We start from the raw sequence: 23,946 nt of genomic DNA, 5'->3' as shown, positions 1-23,946 counted from the left end.
GGAATTGTAAATTGATTTTTGAAGCAATGGCAGTCTGAATTAAATTGCTGTCCATAAGATGAAGAATCCTCCCTTGCAGTGTTTTGGTTGGGATTCTGGAGGATCACTATGCAAAATATTGCACATGCCTTAGTTATGGTAAAAATGGAATGAAACTAGAAAAGATGAGGTATAGATTTAAACTATGCAAAATTTCTTTGCTGTATTTATGAAAAATACACATACTGATTGTTTTAAGATGTCACTTTTTTGCCCTCCAATGAGATAGTTCTCATTAGTTTACAAATCTTTTATGCCGCAGTCAATATGTTCATGATTTCAGTAGTCTTTTTTTTACCAAAAAAAATAACCAAAGACTCATTCCATTTCAGGTGGTACTTCACCAGTCTCACTGGAGAGTAAATGCCACAGATGGTCCCCAGGCCTCCCATCAACAAATGTTACAGGTGCTTTCTGATCTCTCTGCCATATGGGTCAGAGCTAAGTATAGCAATGTAAGTCCTATCTCTGCCATATGGGTCAGAGCTAAGTATAGCAATGTAAGTCCTATCTCTGCCATATGGGTCAGAGCTAAGTATAGCAATGTAAGTCCTATCTCTGCCATATGGGTCAGAGCTAAGTATAGCAATGTAAGTCCTATCTCTGCCATATGGGTCAGAGCTAAGTATAGCAATGTAAGTCCTATCTCTGCCATATGGGTCAGAGCTAAGCATAGTAATGTAAGTCTTATCTCTGCAATGGGGGCAGAGCTAAGCATAGCAATGTAATATCTTTGTCTGCAATATGAGTCAAAGTAAACTGACCGATTGTAGAGCACTGAAAGACAGAAACCACCTGCCAAATGTCCAAGATTGGTTGAAGTAAATTATATATTCCAGTTTTATGAATGTCATTTTGAGGTTTCATTTTGGGAATATCTAAGAGGTTCATTCCTGTGCTATTTCAGGTTGATAATTCCCATGCCATATTGTACTTTGGGGAGTTAGAATTTGCAGTGAATACAGTGACACAACTTAATCCACTAAACAACATAGAAAACTGCACCTGTCCACAGGGTTATATGGTAAGAGATCTGTTATTTTGAACCACAATATGTAATTATAGATATCTCAAGTCATAAGTCTGACCTATGAATTTTTTTTTACATAAAATTTATATTACTTTGATATGAAGTAATCTTTGCAAATAAACAGTTGATAATTGTTCCATATTTCATGGCTTATATTTAAGTTGAAAATTTTATGAAATGGTCTATATGAAAAATTAAGTTAATTTTTGGGAAGGTAGGTAGGTAATAGGTATTTGTGTCAATAAAGTCTACTCTTTTTAATAGAAATATATTTAACCATGCACAGGCCACTGTGGTGTTGCTTTTTTTATGGACAGACACTGTCTGGACATATAGCCATCACCTGTATCTGTATATTTCCAGTAATTGCTTCATTTTAAACTGTTTTCATGCCAGTGCTTCCCTCATTTTTGCCAGTTATGTCTGTCTATTTGACATCTTTGCTGCATTGTTTGACCAGTATTTTGTGTGCTGTCCAGGGTCAGTTCTGTGAGCAGTGTGCGCCAGGATACAAACGACAGGTCCCCAACGGAGGCCCCTTCATCCAGTGTGTTCCCTGTCAGTGCAACGGTCACTCTGAACCTAACCAGCCTTGCGACAGCGAGACAGGCACATGCACATGTATACACAGCACGACCGGGCCAACGTGTGATACTTGCTTGCCTGGTTTTTATGGGGATGCAGTGGCAGGTTCTCCAGGTGAGTTTCACTATGTTGCTGTGGCAATGTGGTCAGCAGTTGCTATGGGAGGCAGGTTGCTATGGTGAGACATTGGTATGCTTTGTATTTGAGAGGAAAACTGGAGGACCCATCTCTGACATGTTTTAAGGGGTTTTTTTTCCTGTAAATCCTTTTCTTTCTGTCAATATATTTTCTTAAAAGGATGATAATCAAGTTAGTTAATCATACAGACACCTTCAGTATTTTTTTTTCATTAAGATAAAAATTAAAATTGCCACCTTTCAGCTTCAGTGTGATAAATGGGATGTCAATAGCAAAAAGTTACCTTGCCATTTTAAATCAACACCTCTGAGTATCTGTTCTGTACACTTGTGTTATATCTTCAGATGACTGTAGGCCCTGTATGTGTTATATGTGTAATGACTTCAGATGACTGTAGGCCTTGTATGTGTTATATGTGTTCTATGTGTTATAACTTCAGATGACTGTAGCCCCTGTATGTGTTATAACTTCAGATAACTGTAGGCCCTGTATGTGTTATATGTGTTATAACTTCAGATGACTGTAGGCCCTGTATGTGTTATATGTGTAATGACTTCAGATGACTGTAGGCCCTGTATGTGTTATATGTGTTATATGTGTTATAACTTCAGATGACTGTAGGCCCTGTATGTGTTATAACTTCAGATAACTGTAGGCCCTGTATGTGTTATATGTGTTATAACTTCAGATGACTGTAGGCCCTGTATGTGCCCAGGCAATGTAGTCTCTGGCGACATCAATGTGTTCGCTCTGTTATGTACCCTGGACCAAGATGGCAGTCCCACCTGTAACGACTGTGTCACTGGCCATGGTGGAAGGAGGTGTAATGAGTGTGTCCAAGGCTATTATGGACAGCCAGAAAATATTACTGTAAGTAAAAGTGTAAGCAGTCAAGCATTTTTGCTTTAATTAAGTGATAGGAAAAGTTGTCCTTTTGTTTCTGCGCTCAGTGCCATAATGCATTCTTATCAATGGAAAATGGACAGAGGAATTTTATTCTATCAAAGTTCCCGCAGTGAGTCATCCCCACTCTGAACATTTTAGCATTCACTTCTTGAAAGCTTAAAATATGAGATAGCAAAAGACAGATAAAACACTTTCAAAATTGGTATGCAGCTTATAAAATAAATCCATTGGCTTCACATTTTGTAATTGTAATAGAAATGTTTACCTTTTATCCCCAGAACAATAGAGGACAGTGTCGCCCATGTCAGTGTAATGGCAGAGCCAGTCTGTGTGACACGGTGACAGGGGACTGTATCAACTGTGTCAACAATACTGCTGGGAGGGAGTGTCAAATATGTGCCCCTGGGTACTTTGGAAATGCTATGGAGGGCACTTGCCAAGGTAAACGCCTAGTAGGCTAATTTTTTAAAATTTTTTTTCAGGTTTTTAAAAATGGTTAATGTTTTATGAAGTTTAATTCTAGCAGAGTTATAGAACCATCTTCTAGATTCTGAAAATTTTGTTTTTGATTAGTTTTAAAAGTTTTTTAGAGATAAAGTGTGAGGCACATTGTGAAAACTTAAACTTCAGTTTAATTTTCTGAAAATCCAGAGGCACAATAAGAGTGAAAAAAGATAATTATGAAGCTTGCAGCATAAACTAGATAATAATGAAAGGGAAAATTGGTACATATTCCATTCATGATGTAAAGCAAACTGACACTTTTCCTCAATATTTAGCAAACTAAAAGGAACTTTTCATCTTCAGCTTGCTCCTGCTCTAACAGCGCGGGATCTACAGGCGAATGCGACCCAGTGACCGGACGCTGCGTTTGTCTGCCCAATGTGGAGGGGGACAGCTGTGAGCGATGTGTGACTAACGCCTACAACTATAGCAGTAGTCAGGGCTGTACTCAGTGTAACTGTCATCCACAGGGTGCTCTCAGTCCACAGTGTAATCTGGTAAGTATATAACTACAGCAGTAGTCAGGACTGTACTCAGTGTAACTGTCATCCTCAGGGTGCTCTCAGTCCACAGTGTAATCTGGTAAGTAAATAACTACAGCAGTAGTCAGGGCTGTATTCAGTGTAACTGTCATCCTCAGGGTGCTCTCAGTCCACAGTGTAATCTGGTAAGTATATAACTACAGCAGTAGTCAGGGCTGTACACAGTGTAATCTGGTAAGTATATAACTACAGCAGTAGTCAGGGCTGTACTCAGTGTAACTGTCATCCTCATGGTGCTCTCAGTCCACAGTGTAATCTGGTAAGTATATAACTACAGCAGTAGTCAGGGCTGTACACAGTGTAACTGTCATCCTCAGGGTGCTCTCAGTTCGCAGTGTAATCTGGTAAGTATATAACTACAGCAGTAGTCAGGGCTGTACTCTGTGTAACTGTCATCCTCAGGGTGCTCTCAGTCCACAGTGTAATCTGGCAAGTATATAACTACAGCAGTAGTCAGGGCTGTACTCTGTGTAACTGTCATCCTCAGGGTGCTCTCAGTCCACAGTGTAATCTGGTAAGTATATAACTACAGCAGTAGTCAGGGCTGTACCTAGTGTAACTGTCATCCTCAGGGTGCTCTCAGTCCACAGTGTAATCTGGTAAGTATATAACTACAGCAGTAGTCAGGGCTGTACTCAGTGTAACTGTCATCCTCAGGGTGCTCTCAGTTCACAGTGTAATCTGGTAAGTATATAACTACAGCAGTAGTCAGGGCTGTACTCAGTGTAACTGTCATCCACAGGGTGCTCTCAGTCCACAGTGTAATCTGGTAAGTACATAACTACAGCAGTAGTCAGGGCTGTACTCAGTGTAACTGTCATCCACAGGGTGCTCTCAGTCCACAGTGTAATCTGGTAAGTATATAACTACAGCAGTAGTCAGGGCTGTACTCAGTGTAACTGTCATCCTCAGGGTGCTCTCAGTCCACAGTGTAATCTGGTAAGTATATAACTACAGCAGTAGTCAGGGCTGTACTCAGTGTAACTGTCATCCTCAGGGTGCTCTCAGTCTCCAGTGTGATCTGGTATGTTCAATTATATATAAGAAAAAACTAGATACGTTTTGAAAAAAACTTTGTCATTGTTTGGGTCTACACAGCAATAGAATGCAATCAAAACTAAAGAAGACTGTGATTTATAATGTACTTGAGCAGACATGCATTAATACTGCACATGTGTGCGCGTGCGCACACACACACACACACACACACACACACACACACACACACACACACACACATCCCTGTGTACACTGTGATAACGTGTGTTAAATATTTTCCAGGTAACAGGTCAGTGTGCCTGCAGGAATAATGTGGAGGGACAGAGATGTGACAGGTGTACTGAGACATTCTACAACATCAATGTTGTCACAGGCTGTGATGGTAAGTGATCTAGTGACACCTCCCTTCCCTACACACACACACACGCACGCATGCACGCACACACACACACGCATGAACACACACGTACAGCTGAGGCTTTGTCGATAATTTTTGCATGCCATGTATAGCAGAGTGTGTGTGTGTGTGTGTGTGTGTGTGTGTGTGTGTGTGTGTGTGTGTGTGTACGTACATGTGTGTGTGTATGTATGTGTACATGTGTGTGTGTGTATGTGTGTGTACATGTGTGTGTGTGTGTGTATGTACATGTGTATGTGTACGTACATGTGTGTGTGTATGTGTGTCTACATGTGTGTGTGTGTATGTGTACGTTCATGTGTGTGTGTGTGTGTACATGTGTGTGTGTACGTACATGTTTGTGTGTGTATGTGTGTGTGTGTACTTACATGTGTATGTGAGGAGGAAAACAAAGGAAAGATAACTGAGTGAGATATAGTGATAAAGAGAGAAAACAAGAGATTTTGTGTTGTTTGATTGACATTTTAAATATGTGTGGACACAACCAACATATTTATATTTAATTATGAAAAGGCTGCCACACACTAGTTTATTGCTCTGACAAGATATATACAAAGACCATTATCGCTTCCAGTCTGCAAGTGTAACAACCAGGGCACGGCCACAGTGCCTGGTCAGACCTTTGGGACATGTGACCAAGTGACCGGTCAGTGCACCTGCTCCAGTCCCTCCATCACTGGACGCCAGTGTGACCAGTGTGCTGCAGGAACCAGTGGTAAGTTCAGGAGACAGAGATGACTACAGTCTTCTTTGGTTTATTCGGAAATTCAGTCATTTAGGTGTTGTATTTCTATGCCCTGCCCTGAAGTCTCCATACAGAGCTTTATGTTTTCATCACTTGCATTTTCTAGATATTTTTAAGGTCCTATTTTATCTCTGTATAGCTTTCAAGTACCTGTTATTTTTGGTTAGTTATTTTCCTTATGATATATGTGTGTTTATAACAGTATTTGTGACTGCGTACCATGATTTAATAAATGTGTCTCACGGATTGTACATCAAGATCTTTACAGTTAGAAGAGAAAAAAATTCTGTCTGGTCAGGATATTAAACGGTTGAAACACACCAGATATTTTACTTTGAGTCTACAATATATTCTTTAGAATAATCCTGATTTTAAGTCCAGTGAATTGCTTTTAATTTCAGTTGAATACAACTATGTCAGTGGAGTAACTGTTGGTGAGTAAATTGAAAAGTAGCCACCACATTTAATCTTAAGATATTGCTGCAATTGTAAACTTTTTGTGTATTCATGAAGACTTTTGTTTATGAATAACAAATACCAGACATTTCTATGGAGACCCCCTTCCAAAGATGAAATTGACTTTGGCTGTGAAAGGGCAAAAATTTTTAAGTTAAGATTTTTGTGAGAGTTTTCTGCTTTACAAGGCCTAAATCAACAAATCAACTTTTTGAAACCAAAGATCCAGTTTTGCTAAAAACCATGCCTGTATATTCCCAGGCACATTTCCTGCCTGTCCTCTCTGTGGCAATTGCTTTGATACTTGGGCCAAGAAGATAGATGCCATTGGAGCCGCTTTCTCAGAACAATATGCTATAGTCCTCAATATATGGAGACATTATGGTGAGTGAAACTGTTTTAAAATAACTGAAAAAAATATGACATTTCTCTGTTGTATGTTTATATCTCATATTTTTGACACAGTTGTAGCAAGCTCAACAAAATAAATTCATTTATAATAATATGTGCTATTTGTTTCTGTTTTAGTAAGATATTATTGCCTTTTAGTTATGTTTTAGCTATAAATGCTGTTCACAATATTGTATTACCATGGCATATGATGATTTTTAAGGACAGTAATGTCTACTTACCAAAATACCAACTGATAATCAGTTCATTTATTTAAAGAATTATAACTCTTTAATTCCAGACAGATCATTTATTTAAAGAATTTTAACTCTTTAATTCCAGACAACTTGACCTCTGCTCACTATGCCTCAGTCCTGCAATCTCTGGAACAGAACATCACTGGCACCCAAGGCTCCATCACCAGAGTACAGGAGATGAGTGCCAGGCTACAGTACCTCACCCAGGGGTTCCAGCAGGTGAGCTCTGTCCACTGAGTCTAACCCAAAAGCAGACTTAGGGACCATTCACAGTGCACTTTGTCCACCTAGCTAATATGTACTCCATGAAGACCCTTACTGAATGCAATTAGATGAGCAGACTAACACGTCTTCTCTTGTTTCCAGTGTACATGTATTATGATTTAGTAATCACCAGCTTTTCTATGTTCTACTCAGCTTTAGGGAGAAGCATGTTATTCTGTCAGTCTGATTGCATTCAGCAAGTGTCCCTGTGGAGTTAGCCCCCATTAGCTAGGTTGACATTGATTAATTGTGAATGGTCCCTTAAATTGTTACAATGTACACCTGTGTATTACTGGGTATAAGTTTTATCCATCATGGATCAGCAAGTTCAGCCAATGTTACACTGGTGATGGTGCACAGTTTTTGTTTTGGTCATACAGCTTACTTCTCATTAAAGCAATCACAATCTTTTTTTTTCTCCACCAAAGTAATTTTTCTCTTACATGTTGTGAAAATATTCTAAACTAGTGTGATGTCCACATGTTATGAATTCAGTATGTCCTAGACTTTAAAACAATTAGTTGGAAGTTCCCCAGAAGGTATTGTAGGAAGATAGTTTTTTGTTACTTGAAGATAGGATACGACTGATTTTTAAAATTTTTCAACTCAAGTGTTTGGGCAGTCACATCACACATTGTGAGTTTACTTTAGCTGTTTTACATTACTGCACTGAAGGATATTTTGTGATGGGGTATTTTCTAATGGTTATATGTTGTTTACAGATTATAGTGAATTTTATTGTACTTTTTTGATATATGTGAATATGTATTTAAATCTTTCACACTTTTGTCATGTACATCAAACTGTGCACACCTTATGGTCCTAATTTTTATTTATTGTGTCATGTTAGATTGAAGATATGGTAATGTATAGCTAGTTTATGACTCTTCTGTTATATTTGGCTGTCTTCTGTTGACAGCTGGATTTGAATTTTCTTTCGATTGAAGTTTGTTTGATGTATGGGAGTGTTATGAACAACAGTTAAATTTTGGTGATCTTTATCTAAGTTGAAATTTATTTACACTTTTATTTATTTGTTTGTATGACATTTTTATTTGAATAGAAGACTATGATAGATTAGGATTTGGAGTGATATTCTAGCATATTGGTTTTTGAGCCATGTGAAAATATATATTCCTACTTAGTCCAGCACTTATAAATATTTTAAATATGTCATGTGGTACCACATTTTGTACAGTTTAAATTTGTTACATCTGTTTTCAAGATGACTGAAAAATGATGAAATACAATGAGGCACATATGATAAGAAATACTGTCATCTTTTTAATCAAAATTTTACAGAATTTGTCTTTGTTTATTTTTTTTAATACTATTTAATGTAATTTTTTTTAATTTGTCTGTGTCAGATTACCACAGAGGTGGAGCAGTTGACAAGTATTCTGCAGACTATTGAAGCTGACAAGGCACTAATACAACAGTCAGTGGAGATGACAAGACAGTTCACAGGAATAGTGGAGGTAAATAAATGTTTGGAAAAACAAGTACAATTTTTTTTTGTGAGTTATTCAATTTTTTAGACAAAATGTCATTTAGTTTTTGTCATATTATTATTATTATTATTATTATTATTATTATTATTATTATTTTCAAATACAATGGATTTAACATACCCAGTTAACATTACTCAAGTTTAGTAAAAATATTAACAGTTAAGCAAATGGCTCAAAGATGCTCTGATACAATACCCATTTATAACATACATCACCAATTCCAGCATGGTATGTCCTCAAAATAAGTTGAACATTTTCATTGGTATAGGTGGAGCCAGGTGTGTTCAGAAATGCCAGTGATCTTCAATTGGCCTTGAACTTAGCCAGGACAAGCCACAGTCAGAGTCTGGCAGCTGGCAACACGTCATTCACACTGATACAGAATCTGACTCAGACTATCATGGTCACTAATGCCACTATGAAGCTGCTAGTGGACAGGGTCAACAGAGAGATGACCACTTTGGATGCAGCTATGCAAGATAGGCTGGCATCTGACAGGTAAAGGGGATTGCTATTACTTTAGTTATCTTTGCTTTTTTTGCATGTAGCATGTTTACAAATGACAATGGCAAAAAACAAAAAAAGACAAAGTATATGTACTTTGATTTTTTTCCAGTGTAGGGTATTTATTTCCCAATTGTTAAAAAAGGCAAGGTTGTTTTGTATCATGTGAACCTGTATAAAGGTAAAAAATATTTATACAAAAATGGCTTTTTTATGTTTATTATATGTTTTCTGTGCCCTTTTTTTTCAGTATACTGAGTGGGACAATAAAATCGGACTATCAGAGCTTGTCCCAGATTTTTAGCACACTCAATAGTGAACTTGCGCAGGTACAGCAGGGGGTGGCAGCCTTACAGAGTGCCATAGCCACTGCCTCTGCTACAGTTACTTCAGCCAATCAGACAGCAACACAGGCCATTTCCATAGCAACAAGAAATCAAGGTCAAGTCCAGGTCAAAGTGACAGAGAGTCAGGTGACCAAGTTCAATGCTACACAGTCCCAGAGGGCAGCACTGACAGCCCAAAGTGCAGCACTTAGTTACAGGGTTAGTAACTTTTTATGGCTCTATTTCAAAAATGGAAAATTTTAATCTCAAAAGTTTCGGGGATTTCATAAAAAGAAATAAACACGTTGACTTAGTATTATATAACTGTCCACTTTGCATTTTGATTCATAACTGTGTTCCAACTTAAGAAAGCAGTTTGATAAATATGCTGAATGATGTTATATATTTTCTCCAGGACTTGGCTGTCAGCAGCCGAGAGAATATCACCAAGGCTCTTCAGAAGAGCAAGTCTGCAATTTCTGACCTCCAGAATGTGAAGGACAAGACAGCCCAGGCTAACAGTCTCGCCAGTGATGCTCTCAATATAAACTTGAGAACTCTAAATGAAATCAAGGCTATCACTGGAGAGATCAACAACACCCAGGTGTCCCAGGCCAGTGTTTCCTCCACATTTGACAGTGCCACAGAAGCACTGAGGCTGGCACAGGAAGCACTGAATATCACACAGACAGCTGTGTGAGTGAGATTGTCTATTTTGTCAGATGGATTTTTTTCTTTTAGCCATTCTTAACTTGACAGATAGTGCTCCATCATACACGGTATTAATTTTTTATGTTGAGAGTGTAAAATTATAATAGGCAGGCCATTTTAGAAGACACCTTTATATTTGAAAAGCATCTTGATAGCAGGTTTACATATTTTAAAATGATTTAAAACAATTTTTTGCATAATTTATAAAAAACGGTATTCAAACCATTTGTCAAAGATTGTTTAGTAATAAACCTTCCAGGATGAAGGATTCGTATTATATTCAGTCACTACATTTCAGTACCATCCTCCATGCCATAATAGTCCGGGAGGGGGGGGGGTGCAGGTGCAAACTACACACACCTATATTTACCTGTACTTCTACCTGTCTTCAAACCAATTCTAACTGTTATTTCAGTGAGGAATCTCATATGGCCCTGGAACAAGTGCGTACTATCCAGGGAAACTTAGAGCAGGCTGCTCTCCTTCAGAACCACACCCAGGTGCTGATTAACCGATCTGATGACCACATCAACACAGTGAACAGGGTCAGCGCACAGGTACATGTATGACCTAGCTGATATACTACATTCAGCACATGTTTTATGTAGATTTAGATTTGTTACTGCTGTTGAAAAGATCGACTCTGATGTTTACATGGTGACCAGGGTTGCTGCGGAGGTATGACCAAGCTTGTACATTATACTGTATTCAGCAAATTTGTGTAGGTTTGAATTTGTTATTGCCATTAGAGATCTGATGACTATGTCAGCACAATGAACAGGGGAAATAATGTCAACATGTTTTAGTAATTATTCAAAAATTAAAATTGAAAGCTTGATTATTATTTTATTGTAATTTAAATTTGATTGTAATTTATAATTATTGATCCATTAGTCTATGTTTTAAACTTTAACACATGCAATTAAGATTTTAATTTGTAAGTATTCAAGTTTAATATATCAAGTCACCTCGTCTTCCTTCAGGTGTCAGCCAAAGCTTCCAGTGCCTCCAGCCAAGCCATCGGCACATCCCAGGCACTGAGCCGTGTGTTTAATGTGATCACGTCCACAGAGCAGTGCTTTGTGTCAGCCACTCGTGCTGCGCAGGCGGCTAACACACAGGCTGGAGGTGCCTTCATTATGGCACAGTCTGCACAGCAGGTAGGCAGAACTTGATTGTGTCAAAGTCTCATTCATTCAGGAAGTTGTAATTTTAAAGAACTCTTGTTACTGAACAAATAGAATAGTTTTGATATCCAATAAAACTGCAGCATTTGTGTCTGTTATATCACTTGCAGTCTTCAGGTACAATCTGAGATATTAATCTGGGATTTGTAACATCAACAAACTGAATATCTCATTCTCTATAACTACTCTTAATCACAGCGGACATAGCAGTTCTCTGTAATTCACCAGGCCAGACTTCCAAGACTAACCTTTTCTCTGAAACTAGATCTATATGATGGGGGGCATACCACCTACCTTTGATACACCAAGACAGATCAGCCTCCATCCTTCTTTATGTCTACATATTTATAACAACCCTCTTCAACTGTACATATTAAGCTAGACATAAGAATGTCATATGAAGACAACTTAAGTCTTACTGTTTGTTTGTATTCACAATCTGTATTAATATTTCATGCCGTGTGTCTCAGGTAAATCAAGCCAACCAAGCCAGGCTTCAGAATCTCACCACATCAGCCCAGTCTCGCTCTACGGCCACTACGGCTGCCCAGAGTGAACTGGGGACCGTAAGGGAGGATATGTCCCAACTCCAGACAGACTTTAGCTCCATAGAGAGCAGTTTACAGAATGACCCACTTATCAGAAGCGTGGCAGGTGGGTTGACTCTGTTTAAAATCTGTAGTCGGAGAGAGAACTATACTCATTTACACATACTCTGTATAAATTGTTTATGATCTATGGTAATGACTAGAATCTTTTCAAAGGGGAAAAAATTACCAATTTTTCAGATACATGATTTTAAAATCATTAGAAGTATATTTCTGTATAGAATTTGTGGTCCTTTTTCTGTGTAAAATAAAGTTATAAGGAAGCTAGTTTTTCAGTTTTGTTGCTACCACTCAATAAGAATATTCTAATTTTAAAAATTTATGACTTGAAAAATACAATATCTGTAAAATTAATATTTTTTTGCCATTGAAAAGTTCAAGTCATTACTGTATATCAGTTGTTTTTTGTTGTTAATATATGTAAACCAATACATTTTCACAATCAGGGTACTGTAATTATGTAAATAATGGTAACTATTCTTATAGTCATATCTGGACTGGGTTTGCTCTGTACAGAACTGTACCCATCATGCCTTGGGTATCTTTTATGCTGTAAATTTTTGTCTTTCCTGGAATTAGAATACACATGTTTATTAGGTCAAAAAGAGAACAACAAAATTTCTTTGTCATTTCTTGTTTTCATGTTGAGTGCAAACTATTAAAAAAACTTAAGATATTTAGGCTGTGTTTTTAAAATTTCAGCTCTTCTTGATGAATATGGACTCCAAAGACAGGAGATGCAGCAGCTAGAGGCAGAGATTAACACTATGGAGACAGAACTGGACACCTTGCTGCAAGACTTGGAGGGGGTGGACCCTGCCGCTGAAAACTGTAATGTTAACTGAGAAGTTGTGCCTCAGGTTGAATATAGTAAAAAGAAATAGTATAATTTGTTTGCTCTGTTATAAATATTATTATTATTATTATTATAATCAACATAACAGCAATTACAAGTGTACTGGCTTCTGAATAGTGCTACATGTACCTAGAATATTTTTGTGTCTAACCAGACACTTGCTAGGGGGCTAGTTTATTTTTATTAAAACGCGCCCTTCGTGGTTGCATTTATTTCCTTCTAATCTGTGCCACCATGGATTTGGTAGAAGATAGAGAAAGTGTTTTGAAAATACCAGAGGCATAAGTCACTGGTTGTATGGTTTAGGATAATGCAGCTGATGATTCAGGAATCATTTAATGACAAACCATGTAGATATTATGAATGGTTCAAATGACAGATGTTTAGCTAATATTGTAGCTTGAAGGTAGGAAGCATCCTCATCTTGTTCATAATATACCTACATAATAAAGCAGGCACAAGGTAGCTTAATGGTAGTAATATGGTAGAAGAATGTGTGGATATATTTTTCATGAAGTTTTAATATTTATATTTGAGGAAGATGATTTATCCAAAACACACATACTTGTGTTTTACACTTTGTTGTTCTTATTACATTATTGTTGCATTTTAACTCTTTTCTTTAAATATCTGCAGATTAGAATTTATTTACTCATACCATGTGTTCCTTTTTAAAAACTTTTAATAACTGTGAGAATCTCCTTAAGATTTGGAAGGGGTATGGATAGCCAAAAAAAGTGGTTCTAAGACTCTTGCTTTTATTTTTTGTAAAAAAATGGTTGTTTAAAATAATACTTTTGGGTAAAGTCACAGGGTATGTAAAGTCCAACATGAGGGTATTCTTAATTTGTGAATTTTAGATGACATTAGTAGCAAATACAAGGAAAGGGAGAAGAGTTCACACAATATGCAAAATGTCAACATTCCATATCAGAAACTCATTCAATGCAACCAGTGATATTGACCTATTCATGATATTCATAATGATCCATAAAGGAGAATACATTGATATTTATTCTGATCTTTTATTGTTATTTAATTTTAATCAATGCTTTTTGTTTGTGGACTTTGAAATGCTGTACAAAGGTTTATAGTTATATACTCAAGAGAAACATGGGCAATCAACAGTTCTTTCTGTATAGATTCTTATTATATGAAGTTTGACCATGATATCCCAGTTACAAAATAATGAAAGAGAAAGTTTTAACATGGATGCCTGTAACTAGTGATTATGAAAAAAAAAAGGAAGAAGATGCAAACTGATGGACTAAGTTGGGTTTGAACTGTGTCAAAAAAAAAATCATCATTGTAGGGATCATAGCCCAAAGATTAGCTGAAGATGTTGAGAATGATCTAGTCATAATAATTTAAAAGTTTATTTAAATTTAAATGGGTTATTCTGAAACTGTATGAAGCCTTCAAGTTAAATGGTCCCAATGTTTATTTTTAATCAGTTAAAATTAGATGTTTATGAGGAATGGGGAGGTGTCCTCCTTTTAAAATTAGCATTCTCTACAGTGATTATTTTTATAATTTAGAAACGCTCATATGTATCATATCTGAAGTTATCTGACAAGGGATTGATCAAAGATGCATTTTATGTTTGTTATACAGGTTGTTTCTGTGTTTGGTTTAAGTTTGTTAGACTTGGTGTTTGTTAATTATACAAAGTACTTTGATGTGAGTATCTCATTACTGAGTTATTTAGAATAACACTATAAAATGTTGATATGAAATATCACACTTTAAAATGATTTTGTGTCATTTTTAGAATGTTTAGATCTGTTATTTTTACTTTAATTGTTTAGGTATCTTTAAAAATTTTGTTTTTAGATTTGGAATTAAATCTTTATATGAAGAGAAATTGGTATAAGGGAGGTACATTGGATATTTATTAACAATCAAATGCAACATTTTTTTTTTTTTACTTTTGATACACATTTTGCATAGGTGGTATATACTAGATTATTAGAGACAATGGTTTTTATATATAAAAACTGCAGTCTAGGTTTTGGACTCGTACTTTATTTATGGTCTGCTTTTTCTTTTGTGTGAATTCTTATGACTGTTTTTTACATATATGTAGATACCCCAATAACTTATATATAACATATTTTGTGTGCTTTTGGAAATTTTCATTTAAGGTTCATGTTATCTAATAATCAAACTAGATTATGGCAAATTTTGGTGATTGAAATATCAGTTAAAGGTTGTGAGTAACTTCTTATAAATCTACATTTATCACAGATATTATATATATTTATGTATACAAGAACAATAAATTCCGTCCAGAAATGGTGGCCATTACTTTTTGCTTTAGAACTATTAACTATGAATTAATTATGTATATCTGTTCAAGCTCAAGGAAGTGCAAGTAAAGATTATTTGAAAAAATGTGGTCGTTTTTTATTGTCATTTTAAAACTACTTTTCAATTGGGCTAAAAAGACCCCTTTTTCATTCATACTACCATTTTGTTACAGTGCCTTTATACCCAGAGACTTAGCAGTCTAGTAAATAAACAACTTGGGTTGAAAAAAATTATTTTTATTATTCAAACGATCGATTTCTAGGATAGCTGCGATAGACTAAACAATACAACATTTTTGGTATGAAATTTATATTATTTGAGATATTTCAACACGACGTCAGCTGTTTTCCTGTCACTTACATGTATGTATAGGATAAAGGTATGACATAAAACATATTAGTCAAAAAAATATAAGCAATGGCTATCAAAAGTTTTAAAAACATTAAACTACAAATTCAAACCTAACCAACTAAATAACAAAGCCAAAGCAAAAGTCAAAACTCGCATGAGTAGGGTTCGTACTGCAACGCTCTTCTCACATTCTATGCACAATTGATAACAGAACACCTTCCTTTTTCAGTTTTATTTCACATTCTGGCAATCCAGTTTAATGGCATATTTGCGATATCGGCCTTTCATTTGTTATCAAACTTGAGAAAAACATCTATCTGGGAACTCCGCTTCAATGCACGTCTTCAGTTGACTCCTTCCTCGTGCTGTGGTAGAACTTCCCTTTGGCTTGCGGCATATTTTCTCTGAAGACAAATTAGATATGTTTTACGAGTATTTCCTTCTGACTGTTTCCCCATGTTATTAAAATTAAAAATTCCTACAATTTAAAACCAGTACTTTATCTCATAAGATAGAAAAGAATTATAGCATACCAACAGGGTATTTCCCTATAACAAGAGACAGAATGCCGCTTAACAAAGTGTAAAGGGTGCGTTATTTTAAATCGTTCTTAAGAAGTTGCACGTACGCCTTAAGTCATAATGATAAATTAAGGCGACCACACACGCGCACACGCACACTCTCTCTCTCTCACACACACACACACACACACACGTGCTCACCTTGTCTATATGTTTGAAGTACATAATTTCCACTCCTAACAGTATTCCGGCAATGATGGCCCCGATTAGAAGGAGTATCAGTGGACCCCAAAAGACTCCCAGTGACACCTGTTCATATATAAAATATAAAATATAAATCTGTTCATCACAGGGCAATGTTGTAACTAACTTGTATTAGTGTTTTGATTACCTATTCCTAATAATTGATTTCTTAAGTAATTGTTTTATGTATATGTAAATTCTTCTGAACATGTTATAATGAATCTTAGACTCAAAATAAATTTATTATTATAATAATTATCGTCAATTTTAGGCACGCGTATAGTTCAACATCAAAATCAAATATCACTCAAAGTTCTAAATAGGTTAAATTTACAAATAAACAAAAATAAATGAATTAAGTGCGCCTAAAAACCAAAAAAGTCCAAAAATACTTAATAGGCCTATATGTATATACATGCAGATGTATATCAATTTAAAGATATAATAATAATAATAATAATAATAATAATAATAATAATAATTTGTAAAATGCATTCATACCATTCCGCTCTCTACAAGGCCCCAAGCGTATACATAGAACTTGGGTGTTGAAGGGAGAGCTGCCTGTTTCTCTTTAAACTCGGCGTTCGCCCCGGTGCACTTTCCTTCGTCTGCGAACCACTTGTCCTGAAAATAATAAATGTTTTCATTACCTTCTAGTAACGAAAGTTTTACTTTTTGTTATAACTGACAAACTGCTATAGTAGATTAAGTATGTGTAAAAAAAAAAATAGGGCAGTCACGCACAGTGTACGGCATGTACGGAAACTAGAGGAGAATTTACACCCTGTGGACCACTGAAATGTGCATTTAAATCAACAGGCAAAAAGGCATTTTTCTGTTTCCTTAAGAGTTCTAACAACATTCAAATTATAACAACTTTTTTTAAAATTTTCTGTCGTGAGTGAAGAACAACCAGTGTCGTCTTGATGGGGGGAAAATGTTACAATGAATTGGATCAACAACAGCACTAATGGAAAAAGAGCACATTGTAGGAATGTATATTCAAAAAACCTCATTCCTCATTTATTTGATATTAATGGGTTAACCCTCATATCTATCTATGCTGATATCTTTTCATACCCACCCACTCCAACCTTTTCCCTTTACTCAGTAGTTCTCATAAAATTCGGTTTGTAACTGTGAGAATACGTATGTTACGTCTCTAAGGAGAATCACATGACTTGCGTTTTCCATTTACACTGACAATCAAGTTGTGTCATTTTCATAGGAAAAAAAAACGTGTTACTTTCATAGGCAAAAAAAAACACCGTGTTACTTTCAAAGGCAAAAAAAACAACATTTTTTTTACAAACCAACTCACTTCCATATCACGAAGTCTTCCCGATTCCTCTAGCTTGAGCGCCGCTATCTGCAGTACTGAAGAGATCTCGCTGTCCAGAGGAAGGGCAAAGCCGTGAGTTTTCTTGTGGATCAGGCCGCCCACAGTCATAAGATCACACTCCTTATTGATGTAGTCGATAAAGGTGCTCATTTCGCCGATGAGGGCGTAGTTACTTGAGCGCACCTGTGGAAAGATATACATGTATTTGATATAAATCAGTGATACGATATGCATTCTTGTGGCAGTGTGGCTATTTCTTTCGTTTGTATAATATAATATAATATAATATAATATAATATAATATAATATAATATAATATAATATAATATACCTTTTCAATTCCCTCCTCTACTGACTTCACCATAACTTTATCCCCTTGGTCATGAAAGTATTTGTTGATACTATTAAAGACTGGACCAGGTAACTTCTTCAAAGTCCTGTGAGTGCTACCGCCAGTAATGCACCCGTATTCGTATTTATACGGAGGCTGCTGAAAAGCGAGGTCTTCTATGGAGTTGATTTCAGGGTGCGGCAGCCAGCGGTCTGAAAAAAAATACACGGATTGATGATCTTTTTTCATCTGTTAATGAATTGGTTAAATAGTATACATGTAAGAATAAATTGAATGCTTGTAATCTTAACAGAAAAGAAATGTATACATGTAGTGCACAAAGTGCTCTTCCATGCTGATCACTGAAATGTCAGATTTTTTCTTCATATTTACAACTGTTCAAATATTTACGAAATATTAACATGAACATTGTTAATTCTCTCTATCTTTCTCTCTCTCTCTCTCTCTTGCTCGCTCTCTGGCTCTCACCTGTTCGATCAGAAATCAATAATTGTGCGATGACTGCACCGGTATACGCAACGAGAAACAAGACGGCGAAGATCATCCATGTTGCATGTAGAAACCGGGCGGAAATAGAGCGTGGGGCTTGATCGAAACCTGGAGAAGATAAATTTCAGAACATATCATTTAGCGTTCGTAATCTAAAGAAGAACTGAGATAAATATTAAAATCATTATAAAAACTTATACTGGAGTTCAGTCAAAGCTCTTGCAGTGTGTAGAACAGTTTCATTAGCTATGTTATTGTAATAGACTTGTGAAGATTATTTTGTCTATAGCTACTTATATTTGTCTCGTCTGCTTGAAGTCAGACTTCATCAGGGAAAGAAGGTTTGAGGTTTTTATGAATAGATGGCATGCTCACATTCATACAATTGAATAACCATCGTGAGTATCACACTGCAAGACTTGGACGTTTTTTTGTTTTTTTTTGTCAATCAAATTTCCAGAATGGACTAACTTAGAGCCGATCAAATTTTGGTGGAGATAAATTAATTGATTGATTGGTTGATTGATAATAAATGAGAATTGATTTGCCTTGACAGAGATCTGTGCTTTTTGGTTACTTTTCTAGTTTATGTAAGTAATATATTATATAGCTTAATAGTTTTCTTCACTTGCCTTGCCACAGCAGGGTGGTAAGTGACTGCCAAAGAGAATTGGCCACAGTGAAGTAGGAGCCCTGTTCTTGGCCCACCTCGTGACGCTGATAGCACTTATACCAGCCATAGGGACTATACTTCTCCATCAGCCATATCATGACGCTAACCTAGACATTGTAAAAACAAACTGAGTGTGTTATGTTATGTTTCAAATCTGGAGAAATACTATATGAAAAATTAAACTGTGATAGGACATAAAATGACTGAACAAAAAAATCCGTTCATACACTTTTGGTCAAAAAAGTTGTCCCACCTGAAAGATAATTGCGATACGAGATGCCATACACGCTCAAATACAGCTAACCTTTAAACAGCACATTAGGATGCTTACTGTGTGCAAATTTGGTGACATGTGCCGTTTCTATGGCCATTTTGAAATACGTGTGGCATTTTGTTTTTGAGGGAGGTGCATGTTGTTTTAAGAATTAAAAAGAATAAAAATCGATTAAATGGTATAAAATATAAATATCTTCACCGGTATTTTGGCTTATAAAATTATATGGTATCCTGAATAAAAATCACTATTTAAAACAGCTGCCATGTGATCATTTGTAAACAAAAGCAAATGAGTTTGAAAGTAGGACAACCTTTTTGATCAAAAGTGACAATCACGAGAAAGTAAAGCAGAGTTACACCTCAGTATTGAAATCATTTTGCTTGTATGAATCTGCACCTATGGGCCAATGGGGGCGCGTGCACCTCACACCTGTATAGTGAATCCACGTGTTGCTCACGTATGGGCCAATACAACGTGTACCTACCACAATAAACGCTGCTAACAGACAGAGCCAGACTTGGTAAGAAACGATGCTCATAACGCCCATGCCCTGACTCAGGTGTGCCGACTGCTCGTCGGGCCTCTTGATGAGAATGGTGATACCGGTGTCGGCAAAAACCCTCACAAAGTCCACAACTCTTAATCTGTCAGGGGTGATGGTGATGGCTGCAGCGGCCATGTCGACGGTCTGATAGAAAAGGTGGGAGAGAAAATGATTTGATATTGACTACGAGAAGATTGAATTAAATGCCGTGTACAACGTTGAAAACAAAAATTTAGTTCCCCAAACTATGAAATGCTTTGGGAATTCATTAATTCAAAGCACCGGCGTTAGCGATTTCATGGAAACTAACTGTTTATACTGAATATACGTGCACGTCCATTCATAGTCTAAAAGAAGGGATAATATAAAATACAATATAAAAATAAAGGAATAATAAATGATCTAGAAAAAAAAACTTAAATGCTGACAGACCTCTGCCAATGCATTTCATTTCTCCTTATTATAAATTTTTATCGATTATTAAATAAATTAAATTTCTCAATTCTCATAACAATTAATCACCTATTAATGAAATAATCAACCCTGTTTTCCACTGTTTAATTAATCACCACAAATACCTCGTTTCTGCCCCACGTGTATTATCAAAACCCGCCTGCAACTTTTGACCTGTTGCTACCAGACAGACAGGACTAAGGACAAACGGACGTATAGACAGACAAACAGACAGACAAACGGCACCCTGGCAGTAAACATACTGGCAAAGGTTAAAAAATAAATACAATTGCAAGAAGACCAAACATCTGGAATTAATTAAATGTAATATCAACATAATCCATTTCATGACCTACATGTATCTAAAATCTAAAACCATTGGTCATACTAAATCTTCGTCTACTTACACGGTTGAGTACCTCTCCAATCATACCATTCCATTGTCCTACGCTATCATAAGTTCCCCATCGTCCATCTTGGACAATTCGTATCTCGTACCTTGCCTGGATGAACTCAAATAGATCCATGAGCACATCGGGGACAAAGCCGTAGAATCTGTCATTGCCTTTCAAGTTGGTGTTGTTGGAGATGTGCATGAAGGGTGGGTGCTGTAAGAAAAGTTGGGGGTTTCCTTACATGTAGCCAATCTGCATGTATTCCTCATTTTAGTCTTTTTTTTTACATTAAAATTGCTGCATCACAACCAACGCATCAGATAAGACGTTCTCTCTCTCTCTCTCTCTCTGTCTCTCTCACGCACACACACGCTCGCCCGCGCATACCACACGTGCGCACACGCACACAAACTAACTCTCTCTCTCTCTCTCTCACTCGCACACACACACACACACACACACACTCTCTCTCTCTTTCTCACACACACACACACACACACACACACTGCTATATGCAGGGGCGTAACCAGACCATTTTAAATTGTACGCACAGATTTTGAAAATTCTCAGGTACGATTATATTCCGTGAAAAATACACTGAATTTATGGAGAATAATATCATGGTTGGCTCAAAAAATTGTACGCACAGTGCATCCGTGCGTATGCCTGGTTACGCCCCTGATATGCTAACGACTTGCAAGCTCCCACCACTGCATATCAATACGTACCGCTATTGTGGAGACTATGTAGGTCTTGTTTCCAGGCGATGTCACTTGCCGCTTCTCTCTTGTGGCTTGCGGAGATAATGGAATAAAGTTATTGGAAATTAGGTGGGTATTTTAAATGATAATTTGAACTATGGATTTCTTTTGTTTGGTCTTTGACGCACAAACACACACGCATACAAACACACACAAACACTGTGGCTCTATTCCCATAGATTTTAGATCGATCTATCCCCGCGGGGAGTCTCACTAGATTACTTTCAGATAATCCAACTTAAATGTCCGTCCCGCCTACTACAAGCTGTAAGGGGGTAATTAACTTTCGTGTCCGCCCGGCTGACAGCTATTTAGCGTGAACCCCCAGGGAGTTTGGTCGATCTAAAGTAGGTCGATCTAATCTATGGAAATGGGCTTACTATTATAGACGTGCAAGCCTTGCTGAGTGTGTATCGGTGTGTAACAAAAATGCTTCCAAACTCAAACGGAGGGTCAAAGATCCGTTACCTCAGACGGGAAATTAGATCTGCTTTCAAATTGGACGCTACCAGAATTTTAAAAAAAGAGTTAAGTATGTGTGATCTGAAGCACATAGAAGATAGTAAGAACTACCCCAGTGCGTCCCAGAGAGTGTCTGTGTCATTTTTGGAAGGTGTGGCACAGTGTAGATAACCCATTTAATTTTGTTACATTTATTCTATTATCCTTTCAAAAATGCATCTATGACAAGAGAGTAGTGAAGAATACGACCCTCTATATAACTATTGTAATTTGATTACACAAGATATATCCTGTAACTGTGTCCACCGGCACGCATGCTAAAACCATGCACTCGGTATTTACTTATGTCGCGGAGATTAAGGAATGTGTCACAGTGAAAGGGCCGTCTCCCGGGAGAAGGGCATGTGACAAATGTGTGCAGGTTGATTGAGAGAATACAGGTCGCGTGTTAAGATGCAGGATGTGAACCTTACACCGTTGAATAGGAACTTCATTTTACGTAGCGGTTTTGTCACGTGCCCGCTTCTCTCTCTCTCTCTCTCTCTCTCTCTCTCTGTGCACCCGCTTCTTTCTCTCTCTCTCTCTCTCTCTGTGTACCCGCTTCTAGCTCTCTCTCTTTCTCTCCTGGACACTCTGAAGTCCAGCCTTATAATTTGTAGAACGATGCTGCTTCACATCAAACCCGTGAAATATCATGACTTGATATAAGTAAGGCATTTGAGAGTACCTTATAGAGAGATTCGTATGCATCGCGCTGATGTCACTAACATCGAGAAGATAAAAGCCGAACTTTGAAATAAATTGTGACATCACATTCAACTCAAAGTCTATATTAACTAAGACGTGTTATCATATCATTACACTCTCAAAGAGACTCTATTCAGGGCATCGCTCACGCACTTGCGTCTCACACCCATTCCTGTCCTGCCCGTGCCGGCATGCAACTCCCACTTCGATATAGCGGGGTACGGTGCTGAACAGGGCTGAGGGTAAAGGTATGAAAAAAAGCTGTACCTTCTTGCTTGCAGTCGGTGCCCAGAGTCAGAGCTGCAATGACAACGAGTATCCTTAATATCACCGGCTTCATCTTGGATGCTAAGCGGTCCCCGAAATCACCAGTTCAATCAGTTCAAAATTCTATAACGGCTCAGTAGCCTACATAAAAAGTTTAACTAGGTCGCGACGCGATAAAGGCTATGACGACTATCTGCTGGTTTAAAACGAGTCGCAGGGTTGACGTCATGGGAGTATGGCGTATGACAAAATAAATGCAGTGATAAAATGCAATATAATTAAGTCCTGGGTTTTACTCCATTCAGTAGCATTTAAATTCTCTTCACAATAAAATGGGTTTGTATTTAAATGTGAGAGAGTAGATTATAGGACCCTAATCACCTCCAATATCTTTCTTGACGTTATCAGGTTTTTAGAGCGAAACTAGGTCGTTTGCACAGTTTACGGCCCACGCCGGGGACAAGGAATTGTGTGGTGGCTGAAAATACACCTGGACGCCCTTTATGCCTACACCTATACACGGTAAATTAGGCCGTACTGAACGCAAGGATGCAGAAGCGACTTATTCACGTAGAATCAGAATAAACAATATGTAACCGACAAAATTATTTTGTTATTGTAAGAGGGGTTATAAAACAAACATATCACTTGTGAGTTGACTTGATGCTCCATATAGGAAGGACTTTACGGAAAAAACCTCGTGTGCTTCTCCCCCCCCCCCCCATCTCAATTGTGACCCTATTCCAAAAATGATTGCAGGTTTTATTACATGTTCATCTG

The 23,946-nt window shown here is 37.1% G+C and overlaps 2 protein-coding genes across 3 annotated transcripts in view; one reads left to right on the top strand and one right to left on the bottom strand.

The window, feature by feature from the left end:
* Positions 1 to 15,271, top strand: part of LOC106175565 (laminin subunit alpha-1) — a 29,880-nt gene extending 14,609 nt beyond the window's left edge. For both annotated transcript variants that reach the window (XM_087009749.1, XM_087009748.1), the window contains 19 exons: positions 372 to 494; positions 947 to 1,063; positions 1,549 to 1,768; positions 2,481 to 2,662; positions 2,977 to 3,139; positions 3,506 to 3,699; positions 5,026 to 5,125; positions 5,736 to 5,876; positions 6,308 to 6,340; positions 6,624 to 6,746; positions 7,095 to 7,228; positions 8,641 to 8,751; positions 9,053 to 9,282; positions 9,539 to 9,833; positions 10,030 to 10,310; positions 10,741 to 10,882; positions 11,309 to 11,485; positions 11,983 to 12,166; positions 12,823 to 15,271. In XM_087009749.1, coding sequence (XP_086865875.1) covers positions 372 to 494; positions 947 to 1,063; positions 1,549 to 1,768; positions 2,481 to 2,662; positions 2,977 to 3,139; positions 3,506 to 3,699; positions 5,026 to 5,125; positions 5,736 to 5,876; positions 6,308 to 6,340; positions 6,624 to 6,746; positions 7,095 to 7,228; positions 8,641 to 8,751; positions 9,053 to 9,282; positions 9,539 to 9,833; positions 10,030 to 10,310; positions 10,741 to 10,882; positions 11,309 to 11,485; positions 11,983 to 12,166; positions 12,823 to 12,965 — 3,093 coding nt within the window. In that variant the 3' untranslated portion in view covers positions 12,966 to 15,271. The remainder of the gene's footprint in view (positions 1 to 371; positions 495 to 946; positions 1,064 to 1,548; positions 1,769 to 2,480; positions 2,663 to 2,976; positions 3,140 to 3,505; positions 3,700 to 5,025; positions 5,126 to 5,735; positions 5,877 to 6,307; positions 6,341 to 6,623; positions 6,747 to 7,094; positions 7,229 to 8,640; positions 8,752 to 9,052; positions 9,283 to 9,538; positions 9,834 to 10,029; positions 10,311 to 10,740; positions 10,883 to 11,308; positions 11,486 to 11,982; positions 12,167 to 12,822) is intronic.
* A 235-nt stretch (positions 15,272 to 15,506) lies between these two features.
* Positions 15,507 to 23,382, bottom strand: LOC106159780 (putative glutamate receptor). Its single transcript, XM_024074896.2, has 11 exons — positions 23,167 to 23,382; positions 21,658 to 21,722; positions 20,942 to 21,142; positions 20,022 to 20,225; positions 19,220 to 19,367; positions 18,567 to 18,695; positions 18,078 to 18,289; positions 17,726 to 17,929; positions 16,903 to 17,028; positions 16,360 to 16,467; positions 15,507 to 16,041 (listed from the first exon to the last, which is right to left on the bottom strand). The coding sequence occupies exons 1-11, from the start codon at positions 23,237 to 23,239 to the stop codon at positions 15,982 to 15,984; spliced, it is 1,530 nt and encodes a 509-aa protein (XP_023930664.2). The 5' UTR covers positions 23,240 to 23,382; the 3' UTR covers positions 15,507 to 15,981.
* Between the last annotated feature and the right edge of the window lie 564 nt (positions 23,383 to 23,946).

Source organism: Lingula anatina, chromosome 3, assembly GCF_051362555.1.
Source record: "Lingula anatina isolate TDL-2025a chromosome 3, LinAna3.0, whole genome shotgun sequence".
NCBI lineage: Eukaryota > Metazoa > Brachiopoda > Lingulata > Lingulida > Lingulidae > Lingula > Lingula anatina.
This window is presented reverse-complemented; position numbering and strand designations above follow the sequence as displayed.

Bases quoted from the DNA above. Each gene is read 5' to 3' on its own strand.
- LOC106159780 (XM_024074896.2), bottom strand. From the start codon at position 23,239: ATGAAGCCGGTGATATTAAGGATACTCGTTGTCATTGCAGCTCTGACT. The intron at 20,226-20,941 runs GTAAGTAGACGA...CTTTTCTATCAG, and splicing joins TTGGAGAGGTACTCAACCGT to ACCGTCGACATGGCCGCTGC. The intron at 16,468-16,902 runs GTATGAATGCAT...ATATATGAACAG, and splicing joins GCCTTGTAGAGAGCGGAATG to GTGTCACTGGGAGTCTTTTG.